The sequence below is a fragment of the Amblyomma mixtum genome, chromosome 4 (genome assembly GCF_055824585.1).
Source record: "Amblyomma mixtum isolate Tamu chromosome 4, ASM5582458v1, whole genome shotgun sequence".
Lineage (NCBI taxonomy): Eukaryota > Metazoa > Arthropoda > Arachnida > Ixodida > Ixodidae > Amblyomma > Amblyomma mixtum.
In genome coordinates this window covers 110,866,191-110,885,052 of record NC_143015.1, presented here as the reverse complement: position 1 = coordinate 110,885,052, position 18,862 = coordinate 110,866,191, and the positions used below count along the sequence as shown (strand labels likewise).

The 18,862-nt window shown below is 45.7% G+C and overlaps 1 protein-coding gene across 1 annotated transcript; it reads left to right on the top strand.

The window, feature by feature from the left end:
• The first annotated feature begins 29 nt into the window (after positions 1-29).
• On the top strand, positions 30-16,252 carry Nubp1 (NUBP iron-sulfur cluster assembly factor 1). The gene is made up of 11 exons (XM_089587561.1): positions 30-110; positions 231-335; positions 1,593-1,729; positions 3,576-3,644; positions 4,384-4,416; positions 4,844-4,931; positions 6,905-7,059; positions 8,800-8,910; positions 12,108-12,210; positions 14,981-15,064; positions 15,815-16,252. The coding sequence occupies exons 1-11, from the start codon at positions 80-82 to the stop codon at positions 15,847-15,849; spliced, it is 951 nt and encodes a 316-aa protein (XP_089443687.1). The 5' UTR covers positions 30-79; the 3' UTR covers positions 15,850-16,252.
• Positions 16,253-18,862: the final 2,610 nt, after the last annotated feature.

Genomic DNA, 18,862 nt, shown 5'->3' with positions numbered 1-18,862 from the left:
TTGTCGGGATTGCAAGATATGTTGCACTTTTTGGCATGTGCGAGGCCATGACCGGTCAATCCAATCCAATGTAGCAAGCATGGCTGATGTTCCCTCAAATGCTCCGGCGAGTAAGTAACTGCTGATATGAGCATGTTCCGTTGCCTGGTTTTATTTTCAGGCAGAAAATCTTGCCATTCTTCGCTGTAGTTTGTTTTGTATCTAATGAACGCCATAAACCGTTCTTTTAGGTTGCCCGGGTACTGCGAGCAACTTAGCTGGCAAGGCCGCTTCTTGTGCGGGGTGTCCCAACCAACGTTTGTGTGCTTCGGGTGCAGCTAAGGGACCTGATCCAGGTGAGCACTTTTTCTTTTCGAAATAGGAAACTAGCAACAAGGGATGAACCTTCAGAAGGGTAGCGGATCGGGCTAGTTGGTGCAGATTTGACATTTTTCGAAGCGCTAAAACAACAAGGACGCAGAGGGAACAGACAGGGACGAGCGCTCGTCCCTGTCTGTTCCCTCTGCGTCCTTGTTGTTTTAGCGCTTCGAAAAATGTTAGGATCAACCTTATTCGGGGCTTTCGCAGCCAAAAATACAGAAAACAGTTTGCGTTTAAAAGCATGACAGTCGCAGGAAAGCAGTGTTACCAGTGCCTCCTGCACTCCGACTTGCGTTGGGTAACAGTGGAAATTCAGGGCTTCACATTCGACCTCGTTAATTTCGCTGGTGCTGAACTAGTCTCTCTGACTTCGGCCTGATGTCAACTGCTTAACTGCTGTCATAGGGGACATAGCGTTGCACATCGTTGCAGGAAGACATTTGTTACAGCGATTGTTTTTCTCTGCACAGCTCACGAGCGCGGAGCCCGCCCACCCCCTCCCAGCCAATGGCGTCGACCGATTTTCATGACGTCGTGGTTAATTATGTTACACCAGCCAGTAATACCAGTCGGTCGACGCCATTGGCTGGAGGCCTTCCTTCGAGGGTCATTTGCCACTCCGCGCTTGAGTAGTAGGGCCATTTTTTTTACCTACACTGGCTACACTAGTGTATTATGATTTCATTACACACTTGCTACACCAGTGAAGCCAGTGTAGGTAAAAAAAATGGCCCTAGTATCAGCCGTGGGCTCATAGCCACCTAGCATGGATCATCTGCATTTGCATCTTCTGACAAAATAAATGTTTTGCAGTCAGTCAGTAGTAGTAGCGGTATACTTTAAAATAAAATAATAATAAAAGGAAGGAAAAGATGTTTGCTAGCCCTGGCATCTGCCATCACTACGGGAAGCACCTGAGCTGAGGCAGACTGGAGAAATGAAATGAACGAGGGGAGAGAACAGGTAGAAAGAATAGGGGAGAGAGGTACAATGTACAAGTAATCTATTTACACTTTAACTTATATACAGGTCGGGCGCGTATGATGTCCGTAATCAGAGCGGAATAAGAGCACACGCGCACGACACAATGTACACTACAACTGGAGTGGGGCGTCCAGCTGACACACGAGGAGCGTTCAGTCACTGCGCATTACTACCTGGTGGAGAACAGATGGGACGTCAAGCCTGTCTGTTCGAGGAATGCACAGAGGCTCTTTTTTTTCGGTTTCCAGACATAGCTGTAATAGCGCAGCGCCTGTCAACGGTCAAGCACATTGTGCTTGTGCTTTCTGGGAAAGGAGGAGTCGGAAAGAGCAGCGTGACCTCTCTTTTGGCCACTGGATTGGCGCTGTCCGCCTCGGAGCCTAATGTGAGTATTCAACACGTTTCCGCACACTACGTGGTTATCATTTCTAAGCAAGGCGTGAAGGGGTTGAGAAATTGTCCTCGGACATTGTAGTGCAGAGCCTACGACGCATCTCATGGCTAATGGGGTGCTTCAGACTACAATCCACTTTCTTGAATATAGTTTGGTTTGGTTTGGTTTATGGGGTTTAACGTCCCAAAGCGACTAAGGCTATGAGAGTGGTGACCAGTGTATGCACGTACGCATGTACCAGCCTGACTACGCCCACTGCGGGGCACGTCTCCCATGTCTCCCCAATTAACCCTGTCCTTTGCCAGCTGCAATCACCCTATCCCCCCCGCAGACTTCAAGCCCGTGCAATTTTGTCTGATTTCACCCTCATTGCTCTCCACTATGCGCAGCAGCAGACTCCCTTATGCTTCGTTATTACGGATGTCTCTGTTTCCGGACGGTTTTGCATGAGGACCAAAGTTCATGTAACGAGGCATGACTGTAATTTATTCCACCACATCTCATTACGCGCAGATTCAGCACTAACGGATTATGTGCCACAAGAATGCTAAGGTGTTATGCATTTTTGCCTTGTGTGCACACGTCCTTCACCAGCAGCAACCTGAAGAACTTGTTTGTGTGCTTGCTTGCTTACTGTCTCTGTGACTTGCTCTCATGTTTTACCTGCATGGTGACATCTTGCAGAAGCTGATGGCCATGGCAAGGACTAATAACTTATATGAAAGCAAACAGATTGGACACAACAACAAAATTATCATTTTACATATAGTGAACCAACTAGCCCTCAACCTGCCAAGGTGGTTCAGTGGCTGAGTCCAAGGTCATTGAATGTAATCCTGACCGCAGTAAAACAAAAAACTCCTGACGGTGTAAATTGATCCTAAGCTCTCCACCATGGTGTCTCTCTCTCTCTCACAGACTGCATACACCTGTACCTCAGAGCATTAAACGCTGCATATCATACCATTTTAGCCCAACTTCAAACTCTAATCGTGGATTACTGTGTTCCTCGGTTTCCAGTCTTATTGCACATTTCTGCCTTGCTTTGATTTTGGTTGACTACTGTGATTGTTGCACAATGTCTGCAAAACCACTTTTTGTAGAGCGGCGCATGTTGGTGACTCTGGGACAAGGCAGTATTTCACTCATTGAACCATTGTCACAAGCAAATAGGACTGGAAGTGTGCGATGGAGTTCAGCTCTAGAGAGCTTTGTAATGTGGATATTTTTTGGGGGACTGGTGGCTTAAAAGCAGGGCAGAGACCTAAAGATAGAAGTTTAACATTCAGAGGCTGTGTAGCCTGAAAGAAATTGCTATGTGTGTTTAAAAAGAGGGTAAACTTCAAGATGATACCCCTCCTTTCAAAGGAGACACTTTTAGCATCCAGCAATCTATCCATGCTAGCAGGTAGCGGTAGTTGGCAATAGCAACTGTCAAAAACGTGCCCTCTGTTCCATTTGGCAATGCATCTAGCAGCATGCTTTTCAGACAAAAACTAGGAGCTGTATCGTGTAGTGACTATTTCTGTGGTTCAATCTTTCGCTTTGTTGCCATTGGTCAGCTTCGCCTTTGACACCGAAGTAGGCGAAATATGTTATTTGTTTAGCTGTCAGTCATGACATCACTAGTCACAACAACCAATGGGAGAAGAGCAAAAGATTCGACCAAACAAAAGAGGATGTGCATACAAGGTGTAGCTCTTTGCAGTTATGTGTTGTGCGAAGGAACAGGCCGCACCACTGGGCTACATGCTACATTCATGGCTAAGAGCTTATCGCATAGGTCCTTGCCTTGTGTCTCAGCCTTCATTTCATAAATGTACTTTTTGCCTTGAAGGTCGCTGTCCTGGATGTGGATGTTTGTGGTCCATCACAGCCAAGGATCTTGGGCCTTGAAGGGGAACAGGTCAGTTCCTCGTGCTTTTGTTGTGAAAGCAATACTACTTGCACTTTAACGCCTTTGCCGTGCCGCGGCGGTGACCACCATTGACCTTCATTTGACCTTGATTGCATTAGTGATTCATATTGCAGCGAAGAAGCACGAACACAAGTAGAAGGAACACGCAAAAAACGACGAACGCTGCAGCGTTCGTCCGTGTTTTTTGCGTGTTCCTTCTACTTGTGTTCGTGCTTCTTCGCTGCAATATGAATCAAGAATGTTACCAACTTGCCCAAAAACGTATCTTACTCTTGATTGCATTAGATTGGAATGGATTGGATTGGATTAGATTAGATTACATTGGATTGGATGGGATTGGTTTGGATTGTATAACCGATGCAGCACCACAAGTCTAACCACAAGCACCACCACCAACTACACTACCAGCTGAACCATGGTGTAGGTACGGATATTGCTTTCGCAATTACCGGGCTTAACCAAGCTAAGCCACAGCGAATTTTTCTGTAGCATTTGTTGTCAACACTTTTTTCTATAGTTTCCATCTTGTTGAAAGAAGACCTCAGTGTGGGCTGGGTGAGGCAAGATGCAGGACAGAACTTGTGACCTTTGATCCTTTCAAAGAAGAAGAGCGCACTGTGACCTGTCTTGTGGCTCATGCAGTAATCAACTATCTGTACGCGAAGTTGGTCGGTCTCTATTCGTTTACCTTTACATCTTTCTCCAACTTCTCTTTTACTTCTTACAGGTCCACCAGAGTGCTTCCGGTTGGTCGCCAGTAGTAAGCTTCGCCACTTATTTCTGCATGCTTTCCTAAACAGCAGTGACTGGTCACGCAGGGCTGGTATAACATAACCATTTTCTTCACCCAGTTCATTTCACTTGTTATCATCTGTGATGGTGACTGGCTAATCATGGTGATAAGCATAATTTCAGCTATTGACAAGACAGAAATTGAATAGAACTGGAATGGAATTAATACCTTATTCCAGCTCTGTACTGGATTGCAGTATTCGCTGTCGACATATGCTTCGCGGTGCTGAAGATATGATGCCTAATAAGGACATCTGTGGGCAGCTTGGCGTTAATCTGCTGAGTGTTCAATGCTATTCGTGCTTTGTGCGCACTTTAGTTTATTTACCTTGACTGCATTGTTAGTGTTGAATGTTGATTGTTTGTTTTAATCTGCAATGTCGTTTTGCACTCAGTACACGGAGGACAACCTGTCACTCATATCCGTTGGCTTCCTGACTGCACCCGAAGATGCAGTCATCTGGAGAGGACCTCGCAAGAATGGTAAGGCACTAATACTGTTGTGTGCTGTACTTTTCTTGGTTTGATTTTACCCAGCTAGAAAATGCATGTGGGTTGCCATAAATAATGTTTCATTATTATTGAGTTGTATTTGCGTGCTATACGAAACTGCATTGATGTCCTGCGTTAGTGAGTGCAAAACACATTGTTAGTGGATGTGAACATAAGATTCAAGCAGCTGTGTGCACCTGTGGTGAGAGGTGTGTATTAGCAGAGGGAACTGCGAATAACTTAACTTTTCGCTGGGACCATTTTTTACATTTTTGCTCGAATTGCATTGTAGACACCGCTCGGCATATTGACTGTTACTCACAGCTATTTATTTACATGGCTGCGATTACACCTGTTGAGTGCCGACTTGGCAGGCTCACACACACACTCGCATCCGTGTCACGTGACATCCTCCTTCACTTCTCTGTCGGCCTCTGATGTGGATAAGTAGCGTCCTCCTAGAACCTGTGTAAACATGCAACTCGTTGAATATTACTGCTGTTTAAAAATTTAAATTTCCAATTTTCTTCATTTTGGCCAGAATGCCGACTTTCAAAGAAAAAAAAAATGTCTCTGGGGTCGGCAAATTGTTCCCATCTACAATCTATTTGTAGGTTGACGAATTTTCCGGGGCCCTTCACTAAGGCGTCCCTCATAGCCTGAGTCACTTTGGGACGTTAAAACCCCATAAACCAAACCATAAACATAACCCGATACTGAGTGCAAGGTTAGCATAATGAGAGTGCTAGGGTATTGTGTCTGTCACAAACCTTCTGTGAGTAGAGAACCTTGTTGTTTTTTTTTTGCAGGAAGAAACCTGTTAGTGATCTTTATTTCCTTGTTCACCTTTTAAATTTTTTCTGCCCTTACGGTTTCTTGCGTTATCAGTACTTGTACTTATGTTTGGCGTACTTGGGTTGATGCAGTAATACCTTCTGCCGAGTGATGTGCAAGCATCTAAATAAATTATACTGGACGCTGTGCACATAGCTTCGAACTCAAGAAATACGACACACCAGTGAACAATAGATGCAGTTACAAAGGCTGCAGTAAACCATATTTTATTTTTATGCGCTGCTAAACATGAGAAACAAGTATTTCATGCAATTTTATGATTAACATATTCTTTTCCACCCAATCCTGCTACGGGGAGAAAATAAAGTTGTAAATGCCTCTAATGCAGTCACGTTTCTTAAGAAAGGCAGATATTTTAAACAAACTAGAACTATGTAAAAGGTTTTTTACTGCATTGATTGCAAAAGGATTTTTCGGCTAGTTGGTTCATTTCTGAATTAAAGAGTTAACTGCGCAAAAGGGTTAGGACACCAGGGAGACACATTCACGACACTTAGAAACGCAGTGCGCAGAACTGCGCTTCTAAGTGTCGTGATTGTGTTTCCCTGGTGTCCTAACCCTTTCGCGCAGTCAACTCTTTAATTCACAACTATATTGAACATATTGCCACGTATCATTTCAGTGTTTGTTCGTTCACGCTCAAGGCAGCAGGAAAGGGTCGTTATCACTTTTGTTCGTGACGCGAGAAGCGACCAGACTAATCTCGATTGTTCGCAGCCATGAAAGGCTGCATCTAGCATTTTCCGGATTACCGAAGATGATCTTGACCTGTTATCTGGAAGTTTCCTTGCCGGCTTTAAATTGAACGATTTCGCGAGCAGCGGGCATTCATAGTTCGATGACCGCCGAGCACGCCTGTTGCTTACGCCGCCGCCGAGTGATTCAGTTCTTTTGAGGGCGCAAGTCAGCCCAAATAAAGAGCTTCGTTTACAAGTCTTTCTGGTGTCTTCCTGACCGCTGGACTGCCGTCACTACAACGTGACAATATTTAAATTGTCTGGCCCATGATAGCCTCAGTCGCTCATGCACCATAAAACCTCATCTTTGGTGGAAGTGTTGGCACTTGTGTCTACAGACCCGTACGATTGTTGGTGATCTCTGTGCTTCAGGGATGATCAAGCAGTTCCTTCGGGATGTGGACTGGGGAGACCTGGACTACCTGGTGGTCGACACGCCTCCGGGAACCTCGGACGAGCACCTCAGCCTGGCACAGTACCTCAAGGACTGCAACCTCGATGGAGTCATACTGGTCACAACACCACAGGCAAGTGCTTCTCTGTGGAATCTTCCGCCATTCTACTCGACTCCACTGTGCTCCAGAGAGTGTGAAATGTTATTGCAGTCTGAATACTTCATGTTGTCTGTCAATGTGTGCATGTGATTAATTCAGATTTAAGTGCTTGATGTTCAGTGTAATGCTGAATCAAAGCAGAAGTCTTGTTCAAAGTGCTTGCTTGGGTGGAATGTTCGATGGCATGGCTTTGCAGTGCCGCATCGATTTGTGATTCTCTTAAAGGTACACTAAAGAGGAATCTGAAATATTCTTTTTACCATAGGAACTCCATCTACACTCTCCGAACAATCTTAGAAAGTTCGAATAATTGTCCTGTGCTGCCGGTTTCCATATCAAATCGAATTAAACATCCCGTCTCCCGCCTTTTTTTTTTAAACTCACCTTCGAAAAGAAGACTCAGCCAACGCTGGAGTTCCTTTCAGCCAGTTTCTTGGCGGCTTTGCTTTCACTTTTAATCTTGCTTTTCAGGTTTCCGTGAATAAACAGTTTCAGTCGCAGACTACATAGCCGCAAATTAGGCCCACGGAAGTAAAAATACGCGTGGACTCTTTGCTTTCACCGATCGCCGCGTATCACTCCGCCAATGGCAGAGCGGCTAGCCGACACGGGACTGGGTGAAAAGCACTCCACGTTTTGGCTGACTCCTCCTCTTTTCGAGGGTGAGTTAAAAAAATAAATGCAGGAGCTGAGACTTTTAATTCGATTTAATAGGGAAAGCGGGTGCACAGGAAAATAATTCGAAGTTTTGAAGAATGCTTGGAGCATGTAGATCGAGTTCCCGCGGTAAAAAGACGAGCTGAGAATCCTCTTTAGTGCACCTTTAATTAGTTTGTGTTTCCTGTTTCTGTATGGGTATGATTCAATCGGATTTATGCATTGCTCTTTATTTGTGAAACTGGCACAAGTGACAGCGAAGTTTTGTGTTGTGCGTTGCGATCCCTTGTTATGTTGGACTAGATGTAACATGAATTTTAATGTTCCTTCAGAGGGCAGCTCTGGGGACTTTTCTAGGTTATCATATTCTAATGAAACTTATATTGTTAGTTTTTTCTCTCGTTCCCGGTTACTGCCACTCAGTTTGGCAGACATGCAACATTGCCCAGCTTTGCTCATTTCCGGTTACTGCCACTCAGACATGCAACGTTGCCCAGCTTTGCCCAGCTTTATTAATCTGGGTTTGCAGGCATGCTTTGAACTGCAGGTAGAAAAAAAAAAGTTTATTTTGTATTTCTCAGCTCTGTGTGGATTGCATTAGCAGCTGGGGCAGTAATGACATCAGTAATGGGGCAGTAATGAATTGGAGGCGAAATTCTAGAGGCCCGTGTACTGTGCGATGTCAGTGCACGTTAAAGAACCCCAGGTGGTCGAAATTTCCGGAGCCCTTCACCACGGCGTCTCTCATAGCCTGAGTCGCTTTGGGACGTTAAACCCCAATAAACCAAACCAAACCAGTAATGACATCAAACATACATCACCACCACAGGCTTGCCTTGTTTGAACTTTATGATCGCTTACTGCAGATGCTATTTCCGCGGTCAAGCCAACGTTTCTCGCACTCTCGAGAGTAACCTCCATTAGGAACTGTTCTGAATTTTTATTCATGTTCACTTTGCCTACTGCTTGTGCAGTGGCAGAGAAGGTTGCTGCAATGTTTGTCGCATTCTTGGCCACGGCAGTGTCTTATGAAGCAGAGTTTCCCTTGATGTTCAGGAGGTGTCGCTGCAGGACGTTCGCAAGCAGGCGGGCTTCTGTCGCAAGATGGGGCTGAAAATCTTGGGCGTCCTCGAAAACATGCATGGCTTTGTCTGCCCCAAGTGCCAGGTGAGATGGTGGCCCCCTCAGGTTTTACGCATCATCATCATTCATCATCATCATCAGCCTGACTTCGCCCAGTGCAGGGCAAAGGCCTCTCCCATGTCTCCCATGTCAGTGGTTGTCGTGTACCATCTCCATTAAACATGTAAAAGTATTGTGCAGGTGAAAAGATAAAGCAAGAACTATCACTGCTGCGAACGTGACTAATCTACAGTGAGAAGCAGTAGTCAGTTGGTAGCCAGAAGTACCCAGAAGATAGAGTAGTTGTTTAATAGCTTAAACTGAGTAGAAAATGTGATTTTGCAGCTATTTAGACCAAACCTCTGTTCCCAAATACTTTTAAAGATTGCTTGGTGTCGTACACTATGCAATGAACATATTTATTACGTGACAGTGTAAACAGCTCGTTTGGTTGAAAAGCTGTTGGCATAGTAGTAGTGGGCAGTGCTTGACGGAAATAATCGGGGGCTGTGTAAAAATTGCCTCAGATTGTTCCGAACAGTATCATATGATTCAGCATGTTATGCAGCATAAACTTACTAGTAAGTTAGGCCTACTCTCGGCAGGGATTCGAACCGGCGACCTATAATCGGGGAGCTGCGTCAGAAAAATCGTATCATGCACGGTTCAGATGTCCACCAAGATAAGTGAGACTGTTACTGCGTCAGTTCCTTTCCTCTAAAAACCAGTTTTCGATTTGTCCAACTGGCAAAGCATCCTGCTGGACTCCCTGGCAGCGCTGCAACACATTGCATTCCACTTTTAAAGCGAAGCTTAAGTGTCTTTCAAATTTTTACTTGTTGTATGATGCGAAATCCATTTTTCTGTTTTGAAATTTGTGTTCAGATTGCATAGTTTGTTTTAGTATTGTGTTCTTTTGCACCGTCTTCTGTTGTCACACCAACTGCTGTATAATCAACTACTGTTGATCAGTGTATGGCTGACAGGTAGGCTTGTGAGAATATTCGATTTTATTCAATATTCAGGCGCAAAGTAAAGTATTCGGTATTCGATTCGCTCCGAATGTTTTATATTCAAAATGTTGGAAGGATTTGTCTGAAGTGAGTAATGTTTCTGGAACGCTTGCTTCGTGTGGTTTTGGTTTGATGTGTTTCCGGCGGGTAAGCATCACGGTGCACACAGCTAAAAGCAGCGGCCAAGTAACGGAGCAGTCGCAGTCAAAAACAGCAGTCAGAGGCAAGTGGCAATCAAAGGCGATAAATCTTGTGGGGGGACACTTAAGATCACAACGGCGTCAAAGGGTCCCTGCGGTTGCTTGGTGGTCCCCTGGCACACCATTTTGCAGACATCGTACACACTTGTTGCCACCACATACTGCTTTGTTAGCCATCGTCGTCCACATTAACTGGTGACATTAATTAGTAACCCTAATTAACTAAGTGCTCAAGTAATGTCATTTGCCTCCTGTGCGGTACGAGGTGCTCATACAAGGCCTTCATTCATCCCACTGAACGAATGATCCTCAGTGGGGTCGAAGTGGCATGTCCGGCTCCCAACACAAAGGATTCCGCTTGGCCACCTTTTTTCTTTTCAGTGGAACTGCTTTTCTACGTCACTATCCTCTCAACCAATCAGGATTTTGTAGCCATGGCAACACCAATGCCGAGCTTTTCGCCGAATGGGATGTTTAACTCTCTCTCATTACAGTGCCACAACTCCCATGCTTTTTTGCTCGTGTGTGGCCCGGCTGACTAAGCGGCAGACCGAACTGCCTAAGGTCCTCCGGCACATTCCGGAGGTTAGCAAAGGTTTGCTGCCGCACTATTGGCAGCGCGAACGTACCGGGTGTACGAAGTGCAGTTCGAATTTTTGTTAGCAGCACCAATTTGTCTACAAGTTGTTTTTTTTTGTTTATATGGGAGACCCGTTAAATTATACTGGGAACAGGCACCGAAACGAGACGCGTAATACCTCCGCCTCGGCCTAGCCTATCCACACCCTGCAAATAGGTTGGCTCCAGATGGTCATGGTTACAAAAGGTCGACATAGCTGCTTCAGTGGATGTGACAAAGCTTCATTGCACTTTTTTTTTGTCTTGTATTGGCCTTGTGTACCAGAACTATTCAAAATATTCGGTTTGAAATTATTCGAAGAAAATTACAGTTCACTTCAAATTTGCTTTGAACAAGAAGAACCACTCTTTACACAAGCCCACTGACAGGGCCGCTGTTAACAGAGAACATTTACCTTTTGCCCTGTTATCCAAGTCTGAGTGTTGTCCAAAAGAATGTTTTAAATAAAGAACTAAAAATGCATGCTTTTACAAGTCCAGCACAACCGCCGTAATATAAGCAGTGATATAGCTCAGTAATGACTGCAACGGTTTTTGTGGTGTGATTGTTGTTCTGTCATTATGCATCTATGCTTCTTTTGAGCCTAAGCTTGAAGCGTCATTTAAATTTAAATCTGCACATGCAGTCTAGTACAGAGACTTGCATATTTAACGGCTTAGTTTAAATTCCTCTGTGCAAATTGCTGGCCTATTTGGGCGTGAAGGTCACACACGAAGCAGCATACTGCGGTCTGCATTCTTTGAGATGTAATTGAACATTGGCACTTGACTGGTTTGTCTGTAATTAATGATAAAATGCTGTTGCCTGTGAGCACAGTTTTTAGGGGTGCCAGCTGCGCAGCCGATTTGACAGGTTGCTCCACCTGCCGGACGAAGAAGCAACTAAAGGCCAGCGGTGGACGGGCGAGTTGTGCAGATATGTTGAATGTTACTATCACATTTTCGCGGTGTTCTTAGTTAGAGAGGCGATGACTCTTCCTTGTGACATTGATTGCTGTGAGCAGATGAAACTGCATTTGCAAAGTACCTGTACAGCTTGTCCATCCACCGAGCTGGGCTTTTAGTCGCTTCTTCACCCACCAGGTGGTGCAGCCTGTTGGATCAGTCGCTCGGCTAGGCTCCTGTAAAACTGTACTCGTTGCCGACAGGAGTTTCTTCAGGCAAGTGTTGAATTGCATCTCTAAGAACATAGACGATGACATGCTGCTTTGTGTGCGATGTCTGCGCTAGAACAGGCTAGTAGTTTTTGCAGAGAAATTTTTCAAAGTCTGCCGTCAGATGTGCAAGTCCCTGGATAACAGCTGATGCTACTAAAAAAGAAAAAAGAGAGAGCGCTGGCTTCATAGTTTAAACAGGGAGGTCAGCACTGTGCGTGACTGTTCACATGCAGGTGCGCAGTGAAATCTTCCCTGCAAGCACAGGAGGAGCAGCTGCACTGTGTGAGGAACTGGACCTGCCCTTCTTGGGCTCACTGCCCCTCGACCCTCAACTCGGTGAGGCTCAAAAGTGTTTCTCTCCTAGGACGTGTTCACAAGTCGTCCTGCGCTTCATAGATCCAGCCTCAGCACTTCTCAGATACCCGTTATGCGGGGCTAGTTTAACATAATGATTCTGAAACCATTCCAGTTTTGCATCATCACTGGCTGAAACCACGCCACGCCCCTGCCATCGCTATGCTTGGGCTGACAACAAAGCACATGGGTGTGGCACCAGTTCAGCCTATCATATGTGGTAGTGTTGTTGTTATTTTTTTTTTTCAGTTACAATTTGTTAGACTTTTCAACCTCTTTTAGCATTCATACAACACTTTTTCCAGCTTTCTCAGCTGTCTATCCTGTGAGTGTTCAACTATGTATGCTCAGTATACTTCCCTTTTATTGCGAAAGTAATACTACTTGCACTTTCACGCCGTTGCGTGCCGCGGCCGGTGACCACCATCTTGCCGTGGCCGGTGGCCACCATCGCGCCGCGGCGGTGACCACCATTGACCTTCATTAGACCTTGATTGCATTACATTGGATTAGATTGGCTTAGATTAGATTGGATTGTATTGGACTGGATTAGATTACATTAGATTGGATAGGAGTGGATTGGATTAGATTGGAGTGGATTGAATTGGAGATTAGATTACATTGGATTGGAGTGGATCGAATTGGATTGGATTGAAATGGATTGCATTGGATTGGTTTGGATTGCATTGGAGTGTATAACCGATGCATCACCACAAGTCTAACCACAAGCACCACCACCAGCTGTACCATGGCGTAGGTACGGATATTGCTTTTGCAATTACCGGGCTTAACCAAGCTAAGCCACAGATTTTTTTGTACAGCAGTTCCCATCAAGTGGTCTCCCTCATAGCAACACGATCTAGGGGCTCTATTTTGAATGTCATCGGGACATGCAAAAAAAAAAAATCATCCTTGTTTAGTACCGATTTCGTGGAACACCCTGTATGCAGCCCATTCGTATGGCCTGCTTGGTGTTGGAAATTCTTGTAGCTTAGCATTGCTTCAGTCCCTTAGTCTCTTCGGTACGGCTGCACTTGCTGCACCAGTTCAAGGAGTGCAGCGCTTTTGCGTTCGTTTTGCTAGTGCAGTGCACGCCCGCTGCATTTCTGTATTTGTTTTGCAGAAGTGCCCGTCTAGTGCGAGTTGTTGGCTGGCTTGCACTCTTTGAAGTGGAAGAGCAGTTGTAATGCAGCAATATGGCTGCGCCCATGCATAGGGGGCTCTTGTATGACTATATTGAATTGAATTGAATTGAATTTATTTCCGTTCGAAACAACGGAGGGGGCTCGAACAAAAAGTGAAGCAAGTCCACTTGATTACGTTCGAGCCCGCTTTACATGGCATTTGGTGAGGACAAAATTCTAGTATAACAACAGATACATTTACAGATTGCAGAATAGAACAAAAAATGTTAGTTATGCACAGAAAATCTTACAAAATAATTTACACAATGCCAATATGCAATTCTAAGTGCAAAGTTCATAGAAATAAGTACGTATAATGACCATAGTGTTAATGGAAGTTCTTTCGTGAAGACAGGCTGTGTGTTGCTGGTCGTGGCATCAGGATTGCAGACCTGAGCTGTCAAATCGAGCTTGACAGGCAGCATTTACGGAACTGCATCACTGTATAAACTAAACATACTAAGCCGCATACTGTACAGAATTGCATCTAATCTCGCCTACGGAACTAGCTGTCATGATAAAGCGGTAAAAGCTAGTATGGAACATTTTGAGATGCTACCTGTACACAAGCAATTTATCTTTGAAATATTGCGCAAAAATTTCTTCCACAGCGTCTTTAAAATCGACAACATTAAAGCACGGCCTCTCCGTCAGTCGGAAAAATACGTCATACCACGGATTTACACCAACTATGGGAAAAAAACCCGCAGTCATTATGTTCCTTATTACTTCAATAAGATACAAACAGCCCCGAGCATTAATGGATTAAAACAACTTAATAAGTTTCTTCGATCGTGGTTGAATAGTAATACTGAGTGATAAATTTTTAATCTATTTTTTTTTTCTTTTCTTTCCATGTTCTCAGCGTTGTCATTTCGTGCATGAAAACGGTGGATGCTTTCTTGTACTCGATGTTTTTTGTTCATGTATTCGCCTTGCACCGCGGGAGCAGTATCTGAGTCTGTCTGGTTTCAGCTCTTTAGTGTTTTTATGTTATATTGCATTGCGGAAGCAATTTCTGAGTCTGTCTTGTTCGAGCTCTTTTTTTTTGTGTGTGTGTGTGTGTGTGTTTTATTCACCGCTGATCATGTACTTCACACTTCGGCTGCCCAGCCCCGCACACAAGCGATAACGCTTACGCGGGCTGGAGCATGTACTTGCGAATTGAAGTGAATAAAAGATATTATTATTATTATTATTATTATTATTTCAGCACATACGTAAATCATGTGTGTGTAATACATGCAGTGACTCCTTTAAGGAAAATTGGTTCATGGCAACAGTTCTTTGCAATTTGTTGCATGTAAATTCTTTACACGCTTTGAGATTTTGGCAGCAAGTGATGTGGGCGGCGACACCAAAACACCACCAGTTTGGTGGCAACACCAAGACACGAACTTTTGTATTTGACGCAGCCAATGCCGATCTGCACTTGAACTACCTGAACTGGCTCTGCATGCTCGCGGCGTTGCACCGTGGAACAAGTGCAGCAGATCAAACAGACCTTTAATGCCAAAGCAGCTTTTTTTTTTTTTTTTCCCTAACATGTTTGGTTGTATCCATTGCAGCGAAGGCATGTGACGAGGGCAAGTCATTTCTACGCGAGCATCCCGATTCTCCTGCAGCCAAAGTGTGCAGGGAGGTTGTGCAGAGTAAGTTCGCAAATTCATGTTTTCCCATTCAGCTATGCTTTTGGGCTGAGGAAGCACATCAGTGACAGTGAAGCTGCATTTCATTCAAGCCTGGTTTATGTCGGCCTCACTGACGACCAGAGTGTATTATTGGCCTTGGAAATCTGATTCTTGTAAGGGTTCTTCTTTAGTTCGGAGCTGTTGTATTTGAGTGAAAGCTTCATCGTTTGAATAAGACCTGCCTGTCGTATATTGGATGAATATAGGTGCGAAGCATGCCAGTGAATGGAAACCATGTGGCCGAGCTTTGGGCTTTTATGTGGGGAAGCATGTGCACGTCTTCAGCCATTGTAATGCACTGTGCATAACGAGCACAGTGAAACTACTGTTCAAACACTGAAGAAGTATTTCTGTGGCTGTAGTCTGGAAAAGACCACGCGCAAAATTTAGGAGCAGAGAGGTGCTGCCTTTTCTCTGTATCTTGGAGACCTGTCTTAAGAGTGGTTCGATGCAGGCTAGGTTTAAAAAATAAGTGAAAGAACTTAAGTGATAGAGACGAAGAGAACTCGCATAGTATTGTCTTTTTGAAATGTTTTGTAATTACAATTGCTAGTTGTGCTTAAGTGTTTGTGTCTTGTGATTCTCTTGTCCATACCTTGTGTTAAGCATTGCTTAAGATCTTCCGAAGTATAAAAGCATTATTTCACTTGTCGTTTTAGCTGTTGGCCCGGAGCATTCCAGCATAATATTTCTTCAATTTCTCTTGCACAGAGCTTTCAAATGTCCTGGAAGGCCAGTCCAGCTGAGTCTTGGTGGTGGCCATCCCGGGATACCTGCCATCAGGACAGAAGCTTTTATCTGAAGTTGCTGGAAGCTTTCTGGCCGCAAGCATGGTGCTAGTGTGTGTAACCCTGCCAGAAACCTGTTGGCCTCTTCTGTTTATATATACGCATATATGTGTTGTGTGCTGGCATTACGTAGTAGTTTGTACAGAGCCTTTGTCAAAAGGAAAGAGGCCAAAGGGTTTGATAGAAGCCCTACCTTTCGGAGGGGTGAAGATGCGAGTTCCTTTCATCTTGGGGAGATTTTAAACACTGGCATTGCATAACAAGCCACATAGCATAACCTAGACGCAAACGCCGCGGGCTCTGTACTTTTCACAAAGGCTGCACATTGTTGAGACGTTGTAAATAAAGTATCCATTTCTTATATGCACACTGTCTGCTTTCACCACTGCGCAACAGCACATGTAAACACGTCTGAGCAATCTTGCTTGCAGAAACTAATTTGGCCTGCGAACTTTAGAATATTCTTCGGTGATGGCAAACCCGGGGCTCCGCTGATAGCAGACTTTAACATGCTGTGGGGTCAGTCACGACTTAACATGCGTTTATTTTGCCGGTACGAAAAACGAAAGTGGCAAAAATAGACGTCGGTCTATCATCAGTTTGAAAATTAAATTACACAACGCGTTCACGACCCGGGTGACCTGGATATTGGGCCGAGCTTACAGCCCGGCCACATGGGAACGCTGCAGATGGTTAACGCAACTACCGCCCGCCTACAAACAAAGCGACGATCACTTCTCATGCTTGTTCTTCAGTATGTAGTCTAGTTCCGTTTTGACGAACTGGCGCACATTGGGGTCGGGTATCTTAGCGACCGCTTCGGCGGCGCGGGCACCACCGTCCTTGTAGAATTCCACGAGATCTTCGGCGTACTCTAGCCACACACAACGCGAACAGCCGCTTCCGCAACACTGCTCGCCGCCCGGTGCGATCGGCGGCTGCCCCGATGACCGTGCACGTACCCTAGCGGCCTCAGAGGTCGCGCACTTGTCGGGCGCTGCTGGGTCGTCTTTGTCGTCACGGTCGCTGGATAAAGGCCGAGATTCATTTCGGTTCACTGTGCGGTCGCGTAGAAGCGCGGCAGCCGACGTCGAGCGATGCGGAAAATTGGCTGCTGTTTCGAGTATGCTCGTGGCGAACCTCAGCATCACCGTCACGAGCTGGCGAACGATGCAGACGCCGTGCCGTTGCCGCCATGCTTTCGCGGACGTGCGAAGTAGCCCCGTGGTAGTATCGACGGTTGGCGTGAAAATAAGCGCACGAGCACATTTCGAAGGGCATCGGTTAACTTATTGCAAATTTTCTTCAAATTTAATTCACCGGCGCGGTTGAGGGTTACTGCGCCATTTGCTTTCTTGAAAAAATTTGTTTTTTCGTGACCACCGCGAAGTGTGTGTGTATGACGAGAGTTGCTGCGCTATTTCCCGTCCTCAAAAACCACTAATTAGTTCAAATATATTTTCGCGGTTCAGGTGTCCACTAAAATAGGTCGCGCCGCCTTTGCATTGTATTTATAAAACAAAAAGGTTCAGTGAGCTTTTTTTTTTAACGGTTCATTAATACTGAGCGCTTGGGCAAACTCCGGTAGATGATGATGAAAAGCCTTTATTTAATAAAAGAGGTGAGGCTTTCTTAAAGAGCCCCGCAATGGGTGGAGTCCCTATTCCGGGACCCCATTGGTCGAAGCCGCCAGCTTAGCCCTCTTGACCAAAGCCTTTTGGGCCTGAAGGTCCGAGCAGCCAAGCAGGGCCGCCTCCCATTCCTCTCTGGTAGGGTTGGGGTGGGGGGAGAGAGCTGAGTTGCGCTGGCAAGCCCAAACCATGTGGTAGGTGTCAGCCACCTCCCCACAGTGTTTGCACCTGCCAGTGAACGCGGGATCGAAATGTTTTAATACTGCCGGGCACAGCATTGTATTAGTGAATAGTCTAAGTAGAACGCGTTCGTTTGCTTTCCCCAGTCCCTTTGCAGGGGCTGGGTACACGCGGTGCCTATCCTTATAATAAGATGTTATGTCTTTGAACGAGAGTAAAGAGCCACCTTCAGGTTTCAGGTGCTCAGGAGCCAATGGGAACGCCCGGTGAATGAGTGCTCGGGACGCCGCGTCTGCAGCTTCGTTTCCTGCTAGGCCCTGATGGCCCGGAGTCCAAACTATGCAGCGGGGAGTAGGATCGGTGTCTCGGCTGCAGTTCCTTAGTATTCGTTCAGCTAGTGGAGTTATCCAGCCAGTCTCATAATTTTTACACGCCGAACGCGAATCTGTTATGATGTGTTTTGATTTGGTATCAGAAGCAGCTAGGGCGATAGCAACCTCTTCAGCTTGTGTTGTGCCTGGGGCTTGAAAGGACAGACCATCCACCTGTATTTCTTGATGTATGACCGCGGCAGTGTACCACCCCCCGTGGGTCGGCCCGGCTACATCTACGTAGTAGACACCTTGCTTGTTGCCATAGTGGCGCGCTAAGGCTTCCGCCCTAGCCTGGCGACGACCACTATGGTCTTCCTTATCCATCTTAGTGGGGAGGGGTCGAACTCTGACGGCGCGTCTCCAGAGTTCGGGCACTCGGACCCGCTCCTGAATGTGGAAATCGTGTTGGATGTGAAGCCGGGCTAGCAAGTCCCGGCCCGACTTCGTTTGGGCTAGCCTCGTGTATTGATTTGTGAGATGGGCTTCCTTGAGCTCCTGAAAGGTGTTCACCACTCCCAATGCGAGAAGTCTCGCATTGGAGGTGGAGACAGGAAGGTCAAGTGCCCTCTTCATCATTTTACGGAGTATTACCTCAACTTTGTCTTCGTCGTGCTTCCGCAAGTGTAGATAAGGGACCGAATAGAGAATTCGGCTGATTACGAAAGCATGGGCCAGCCGAACTGCATCCTTGCTTCGCAAACCCCCTCTCTTATTGGAGACGCGACGGACCATACGGCCCACCTGGTCTCCAATTTTGCGGAGCTTGTGCAATGTTGTGTCTACTCT

What these genes read in the sequence shown, in the direction of transcription:
- Nubp1 (XM_089587561.1), top strand. Translation starts at nt 80, where the DNA reads ATGGCTGATGTTCCCTCAAATGCTCCGGCGA. An exon ending in TGGGCCTTGAAGGGGAACAG is followed by an intron (nt 3,645 to 4,383) that starts GTCAGTTCCTCG and finishes TACTTCTTACAG; the next exon opens with GTCCACCAGAGTGCTTCCGG. An exon ending in TACTGGTCACAACACCACAG is followed by an intron (nt 7,060 to 8,799) that starts GCAAGTGCTTCT and finishes CTTGATGTTCAG; the next exon opens with GAGGTGTCGCTGCAGGACGT.